Source organism: Mandrillus leucophaeus, unplaced genomic scaffold (genome assembly GCF_000951045.1).
Source record: "Mandrillus leucophaeus isolate KB7577 unplaced genomic scaffold, Mleu.le_1.0 Scaffold166, whole genome shotgun sequence".
NCBI classification, from domain to species: Eukaryota; Metazoa; Chordata; class Mammalia; order Primates; family Cercopithecidae; genus Mandrillus; species Mandrillus leucophaeus.
Window position 1 is genome coordinate 2,742,233 of NW_012101654.1, and position 8,427 is coordinate 2,750,659.

Here is an 8,427-nt window from a genome sequence, read left to right on the forward strand (position 1 = left end):
ACTTGTATGCACTTTGCATCCAGGAGCCTACAAATTGACAAGATTGAGAAAAATCTGAGGATTTAAGTTGATACTGGCAGTAATTGGATTTTCTAGGATTCTGCTTATAGAAAGGATTAGTGATTACAGATATTCTTGGGTTTGCTTACCTTTTAAGAATATAAAAACCCCTCTGTTAGAAATAGATCCTGCAGGCAGAAAATCAGTAAGGACGTGGTTGAACTCAGCACCATCAATAAATTGATGTCCACTTGTGGATGTCTATAGACTGCTTCATCAGACCACAGCCGCATACACATTCTTCTCAAGCTTATGTGCAACATTCTCCAAGACAGACCACATATTCTGAGCCATAAAACATGCCTCAACATGTTTGAAAGAAATCATGCAATGTCTGCCCTGAGACGACAATGGAATCACACTAGAAATCAAAACAGAAAGATAGATGGAAGATCTCTAAAGATTGAACAACCCACTTCTAAATAATGCATGGATCAAAGAAGAAATCTCGAGAAATTAAAAAATAGTTTGAACTAAATGAAAATGAAAATACAACCCATCAAAATACGAGTATGCACCGAAAGCAGTGCTCAGAGAGAAATTTGTAGCATTGAAGAGTATAAATGGTTTTTGACAATTCTTGCTTGCCCTTACCAGACTCCCTGAAGTGACCCTAATGCATGAAAATAATTATGGCTCTTTCTACTATTCAGATTTTACCCAGTGATGGAAAAGATCAATTTTCTTGTGGAAATTCAGTGGCTGACCAAGCCTTCCTTGATTCTCTCTCAGCCAGCACAGCTCAGGCCAGTTCGTCGGCTGCCAGCAACAACCACCAGGTACGTCTCACTTCCTTCTTCTGGATGTGGCTGGCTTTACTGAAAGCAGAGCATATTTGTGAAAGCTTGTGATGCATTATAGCTATTGCCATCCCCCAAAAGCATAAACAAAGTCGCTTTTAGGTTGTTGTGTGGCATTTCTGTTGGGTACTAACAAAGAACTCACCTGTTAAGCCTGATAATGACTGTTTGCAAAATTTATTAGAAAAGGCAGGGTGTTAATTGAGGGTTGCTTTGAGAAGTCTGTCATGATATGAACACAGACCCCAGAAACAGCAAATACCTTCTTAGATAAAGTCATGGAAAGAAGAGGAGGAAAAGGAGGGTCTTGTTGAGGAGGTCAGTGTCAGAGCATCGGCCTGGATCAGGAAATGGATTCCCTGGCCCTGGAATGCTGCTTACACTCTCAGAGCTAGAGGCCCTCATCCTGCAAGTAGAAGCAATGCATGTGAAAGTCTACCAGATCCAGGCACTCAGCACTTGGTACTCTTATTGTATGGCTTCCAGGAAACTTAGAATAGTGGGATAACTTGAGAAGAATTCAAGGAAACTTTACATTAATTTTAATTAAAATTTGACAAGTTTAGATGGATTCTTCTATTTCATTTATTGCCAAATGATGACACAGAGTAAATGACAAGAAGAAAATTAAGAAGATAGGTATCAACATATTGTTGCTGCTGGGCACAGTAGCTCACGCCTGTAATCCCAGCACTTTGGGAGGCCAAGGCAGGTGGATTGCTTGAGTGCTGGGGTTCGAGACCAGGCTGGGCAACACAGTGAAATCCCATCTCCACACGTTAAAAAAAAAGTTAAAAAAGAAGAATTAAAATATTGTTACTGCTTACATCTTTAGAAATGAATGGGCTTTAGGACATGTTATTTCTTGATTTTTTTTTTTTAACTACATAAAAGGTTTTACATTATATCAGGCCTAATAATCATATCACTTACAATTATTTGCTTATAGAATATCTGTTTATTAGCCAGGCGCAGTGGCTCACGCCTGTAATCCCACCAGCACTTTGGGAGGCCGAGGCAGGCAGATCACCTGAGGTCAGGAGTTTGAGCCCATCCTGGCCAACATGGTGAAACCCCATCTCTACTGAAAATACAAAAATTAGCTAGGTGTGGTGGCAGGCACCTGTAATCCAAGCTGCTCAGAGAGCTGAAGCAGGAGAATCACTTGAAGCTGGGAGGCGGCCACTGCAGTGAGCCGAGATCGTGCCACTGTACTCCAGCCTGGGCGACAGAGTGAGACTCCGTCTCAAAAGAGAAAGAATATCTGTCAATTGACCTTCCAAGTGAGTTTATCTAAGTTTATCACCATATACTAACTGCAGGTTTTACACATTTCAAAATAGCTTTTTGTAGACATTCTGAATTACAAATTAGACTCAGATATTTAAAATTTGCAGGCAACGTGATCACGGTAATTGAAGAACACTTTTCTATATTTTATTATTCTGTACTACTTGAAAACATTGACCAGGTAAGGGTTACTCACTGTGAAACGTGAATAGTAGTTATACCTCACTTGAAGTTTTCCCAGGGGTTCTCAGCCTGAGCCTCAGTGCTGTTTGAGGCCCCACACCCTTTCCTAGTGGGATGCGTCCTGGGCACTGCAGGATATTGAGCAGCCTTCTCCCTGCCAGGTGCCAGTCACGTGCCCACCGCCTCGGTTGTGACAACCAAAAATGTCTCCAGATACAGCCAAGTTACCTAGGAGCAAAGCCAAGCCGGTTGAGATTCATTGAGTTACACAAAAGCACCCATGAGATGGGTTTGCATTAATAAAGGACAGCGTTTTAAATGAGAGAATTGTAATGAGGTGATCATAGAATAAGTGAGGCAAACAAAAAATAGAAATATTTACCTTATTTTAATTCAAGGGACTGACCAGCTATTATCTCAAGATAGGTGGGAGCAGTTTAGCTAATAAAAATAAATTAAAACTCAGATTTAAGTAATGTTCTGTTAGGAAATATATTCCTTGGTGTACTTGTAGTTTAATATAAACTGGTATAAGTCTAAAATTTGTTTCATCTAGGTTATTTAGCAGGTAATAAAACCAAAAAAAAAAAAAAAAAAGCGGGGGGTGGGGAATCCAGTCTAACATTGAATCTAATCAGATCCTTTGAAAGCAAAGAAAAATGAACTGAAACTAGAATTAGTAAAATGCAGAAAGCATAGCTATCATTAGAGCATTTGAATTTAATTTAAATCAAGTAAAAATATTTTTAACAGCCATCTCTGCCCTCTGTTATCTGAGATATGAGAACAATTTAAGTAGGCCAAAATTTGGGTACATTTTATAAATATCATGAAAGATGTCACGAGTAGGAAACCAAATGACCATTATTAATGGGTAGCTTTTTAAACATTTTCCTATCAGGTTTGCCCATTGCTTTCATTTTCTGAACGCGGGTAGGAAAATGGGTGCTCTGAGATGTGCTGCTTGGGAGGCTCCGATTGCCTGTTCCGGCACATGCATTCTCCCAGGGTCGGTTTTGTTTCAACAGCCGGACCTCGGAGAAGCTGGGCCTCTCTCCCGCCAATCAGGCCTGCGGGCACATCCCCTCTGAGGCTTGCATCTCTTCAGCTTGGCGCACTCTGCCAACTTCTGAGCCAGTGTCTCTTTACTCGTCTTAACATCAGTTCGTTTAAATTTGACTCTCCTCCCACACAAGCTAGTTGAAGCCTCATATTCAGTTGGTTATCCAATTTCCTGAGTGTTGTATTTTTCTTTAAGTCATATCTTTTTAAAGATCTCTTTGAATAACTTATTTCGGGCCTGCTACTCTTTCCTTGACTTTGTATTCTTCATCTGTGCTGCATTTCAGAGTAACTAGTTCATGAATGTGTAAAAACCAAAAGATAGTACTTTCTTTTGGTTTTTCTTGAAAATCCTAGTTTCAGGTTGCTTGGGGACCCTTTGATCCTAGATTCTTACTGAGTAGTCTCAGGTAAGCAGAGTGCCGGTGTCAGAGCAGTGTTGATGCATCCAGGACGCTGACCCGCTGTGATTGCTTTCCTCCTTTGATGGTGAGACAGCGCTTTATCAGCTCAAACGTAGTCCAGCTAAGTTTAGATTAGAATTGTCACTGTGAAAGGAATATGATAAGTTGTTCTTTAAATGGACTGAAACAGTTCAATTTGGAAAATTATAAAGCTATTTATTAAAGTACTTGGAGAAAATAATAGACAGCATATTTTTATGGCCTTGGAATATGGAAACCCTTTTCTTATTTTTATTTTTATTTTTTTTTTTGAGACAGAGTCTTGCTGGGTCGCCCAGGTGCTGGAGTGCAGTGGTGTGATCTCAGCTTGCTGCAACCTCCGCCTCCTCCTGGGTTCAAGTGATTCTCCTGCCTCAGCTTCCCAAGTAGCTGGGACTACAGGTGCTTGCCACCACACCCGGATACTTTTTGTATTTTTAGTAGAGACAGGGTTTCACCATATTGACCAGGCTGGTCACGAACTCCTGACCTTGTGATCCGCCTGCTTCAGCCTCCCAATTGCATCCGGCCTATGGAAGCCCTTTCTGAGGCTGACCACACAAAGTCTAGTAGCCATTAAGGAGATAATTGATACATTTAAGTAAACAAGTAATATTAAATTAGGAAAAATACTTCTGACTTGTGGCAGATACAGGCTAATTCCATTCATATACGTATATTCTTGCTAATCTGTAAGAAAAAGATGAATTCAGAAGAAATAGGTAAAGGGTATAGACAGGCCGTTCGTTGGGAGGGCAAAGGTACTAATAGTTAATAAACTTGGAAAAATGTTCATTTTGAGATTCTTCTATCAAACTAGCAGAGAATGAAAACATTTTAAAACCTAGTGTCATAAAGGTGTGGTCAGATAGGCAGTGTTATACAAAGCGAGGGAAAGGATAGAGTGATGAAGCTTTTCGGGGCCGGTTTGGTAATGTATATGAGTATTTACAATGCATGTCTCTAAGGCCCAGCGGTTCTGAGTTCCTTCTGCAGATCTGCTCACAGAACACAGGTTTCTGGGCAAGAATGTTTCCTATGGCATTGTTTGTAACAGCAGAAAACCGGAATGTAAATGTCTGTCAGCAGCAGACTGGTCAGATGAACTATAGGCAGCCACGCAGTAGAAAGCCGAGCTTCTCTTAGGGAGAGTGAGGGTAGATTTAGACGTACAGATAGAGATATATGATTTTTTTTAAAAAGGCACCTCAGTATGGGTAATGTTATCTTTCTTGTGTGTAAATGCACGCACACACACACACCCTGTAGATGCAAAGTGTGTAGAAAATTTATTGAAGGATACCCAAGAACTGAATCAAACTCTTGTCATGTTCTTATTCAAATACAGATTTTATATTACTCAGATGAGGACAACCATTTTATTACCTTTGAAAAGAAAGCGTAGTTTTTAGTAGTTAATAGTAGTTTCATTATTAGTTACTTATCGGTTATTTTCCAGTTTCAAGAGTATTTCACATTAGTGGCTGAACCGCTAGAATGAATGGCCCAGCTGATGGGAATGAATCTCAGTTGTTAAAAATCTCTACTCGTGTGTGTGCTAGTCTTGTTTTTTATCCAGTTATTGTTGTTTAGATTACATCATTGCCATGATTCTGAAAAGGTCTCAGTATGGATCTTAAACTCTCAGATTACTGCTTTAGAGTACTTACTTTTGAGAAATTAATAGAAAATTTGTTTTGTACTTTTCTAGAAAATGAGAACAAAGAGTTTTAAATGTTACTTAAAAGTTCTGTAAACCCAGATGTCTTATCTGAAGGTTTTCTACTTGAGAGGTTTGCTTTCTGTCTTCTTCAAACACTAGAAAGATGTGTATACTTGCAATAAAGCTGCTTTTCTTTTGGTGAGAGCCCTTCTGGCCCCTGTCACATGCTGTCCCTGGCATCTCTCTGTTTTTCTGTTTCACAGTTTCACACCCCGCCAGACCCCAGGTGAGCGGTGTGGTGGGAAGCATGTAAGGTTTGCTGTTAGATCCAGGCTTGCCAGTCCGGCTCCACTGTGTAAGAACTGTGGCTTTGGCATAAGACCTGCCTCCTGAATTGTCAGTGGATTAGGTCACCAAGGTAAAGTAGTGCTGGACACATGGAAGACATTTCATAAATATTTTCCTTCTTTTCCCACTTCTTCCCTCTTTTAAAAGGGTGTCTTCAATCCACTTACCCTTTTGTGTTCCAACCTCTCTCACTGTTCTACCCTTTCTAATCATGTAGATTCCCTTATGAAGTGTCTCTCTACTCTTGAATTTTCTCTTTGATTTGCCCAATTTCTAGCTTTTTGTTGAACAGTTCTATCAGCATGTCTCCTCTGTATCTGAAATTCATCTTCAACAGAATCACTTATTTCCCCACAAAACTAGTTTCTCTTCCTGACTTTCCTGTTTCTGTTTCTCTGAAATGTTACTTCTTTCTGTATCCTCTTTTTATTCTGCTTTGAAACCCTAACCGAGTGCCATCGTGAGCCACAGTTATTGAGAGGCGTGCTCTGCATCCTTGAGATGTGGAGAGAGAAGGAACTGATTGAGATCCATTGTTCTAACAGATTTCCTGTCTTTTCTCTCCTCCTAAGAGGCAACCTAGCTTGGTGTCAAGGCAGTGAGCTCAGGAGCCAGACTGTCTGGGTTTTAATCCCAGATCTCACACATCCTGTGTGAATCAGGGTAAGCTGCTTAGCGTCTCTGTGCCTCATCTGTAAAACCTCATAGGATTGTTGGAAAGAGTAAATGAAAAGAGTTCTAAAGTATTTAGAAGAGTACACAGTACTTAGTAGTGGTTTCATAATTGTTAATTATAGTTAATCTCATATACCACTGCTTCTGAAACAAGACATTAAGGACAGGCGCACTTCATTTTATTGCCCTTTACTTTATTGCACTTGACAGGTAATGCGTTTTTTACAGATCAAAAGTTTTTGGCACCCCCTACCTTGAGCAAGTCTGTGGGCGCCATTTTGTCAGTAGCACGTACTCACTTGGTGTCTCTGGTTCACATTCTGTTAATCCTTGCAATGTTTCATACTTGTTCATTGTTATTGTATCTGTTTTGGTGACCCGTGATGAGTGGTCTTTGATGTTACTATTGTGATTGTTCTGAGGCACCACAATGGCGAGCTTAATTGACATGTTTTATGTGTTCCAACTGTTCCACCCACCAGCCATTCCCTCATCTTTCTCCCTGTCCTTGGGCCTCCCTCTTCTCTGAGACACAACAGTAGTTCAGTTAACCAATTAATAACCCTGCAGTGGCCTCTGAGTGTTTCAATGAAAGGAAGAGTCGCATTTCTCTCACTTTCAATCAAGAGCTAGAAATCATTGAACTTAGTGAAGAAGGCTTGTCAAAAGCTGAAACAGGCCAAAAGCCAGGTCCTCTTGAGCCAAATACTTAGCCAAGTTCTGAATGCAACGGAAAAGTTCTTGAAGAAACTTCAAAGTAGTAGTCCAGTGAACACTTGAATGATAAGAAACTGAAACAGCCTTATTGTCGATAAGGAGAAGGTTTGAGTGGTCTGGATAGAAGACCAAACTAGGCACAACATTCCCTTAAGCCAAAGCCTAATGCAGAGCAAGGTCCTGACTCTCTTCAATTCTGTGAAGGCTGAGAGAGGTGAGGAAGCTGCAGAAGAAAAGAGAGCTTGGTTCATGAGGCTTAAGGAAAGAAGCTGTCTTCGTAATATAAAAGTGCACGGTGAAGCATGCAAGTGCTGCTGTGGAAGCTGCAACACATTATCCAGAAGATCTAGCAAAGATTATTGATGATGGTGCTGTCCTAAACAGATTTTCGGAGCCGATGAAACAGCCTTCTATTATTGGAAGAAGATGCCGTCTTAGGACTTGCACAGCTGGAGAAGGGAAGCCAGTGCCTGCTTCAGAGTTTCAAAGAACAGGCTGACTGTCTTAGAAGGAGCTAATGCGGCCGGTAACTTTGTTGAAACCAGTGCTCATTTACCATTCTGAAAATTCTAAGGGCCCTTAAAATTATGTGAAGTCTACTCTGTGTTCTGTAAATTGAATAGCAAAGCCTGGATGACAGCACATCTGTTTGCAATATGATTTACTGTTAAGACCAACTGCTGAGAAAAAAAGATTTCTTTCAAAATATTACTGCTCATTGACAATGCCCTTGGTCACCTGAGAGCCCTGATGGAGATATACATGAAGACTGATGTTTCCATGCCTGCTAACACAGCACTTATTCAATAGCCCATGGATTGAGGAGTAATTTCGACTTCTAAGTCTTATAAGAAATACATTTTGCAAGGCTATGGCTGCCATAAATAGTGATTCCTCTGGTGGATCTGGGCAAAGTACGTTGAAAACCTTCTGAAGGCCGGGCGCGGTGGCTCACGCCTGTAATCCCAGCACTTTGGGAGGCCGAGGCGGGTGGATAACGAGGTCAGGAGATCGAGACCATCCTGGCTAACACGGTGAAACCCCGTCTCTACTAAAAATGCAAAAAATTAGCCGGGCGAGGCGGCGAGCGCCTGTAGTCCCAGCTACTCGGGAGGCTGAGGCAGGAGAATGGCGTGAACCCGGGAGGCGGAGCTTGCAGTGAGCCGAGATCGCACCACTGCACTCC

The 8,427-nt window shown here is 41.1% G+C and overlaps 1 protein-coding gene across 1 annotated transcript in view; it reads left to right on the plus strand.

Annotated features, from left to right (window-relative positions):
* SNX9 (sorting nexin 9) overlaps positions 1-8,427 on the plus strand; it is a 290,347-nt gene that overhangs the window by 200,605 nt on the left and 81,315 nt on the right. The window contains exon 6 of the mRNA XM_011976425.1: positions 714-839. Within this exon, the coding sequence (XP_011831815.1) occupies positions 714-839 (126 nt within the window). The remainder of the gene's footprint in view (positions 1-713; positions 840-8,427) is intronic.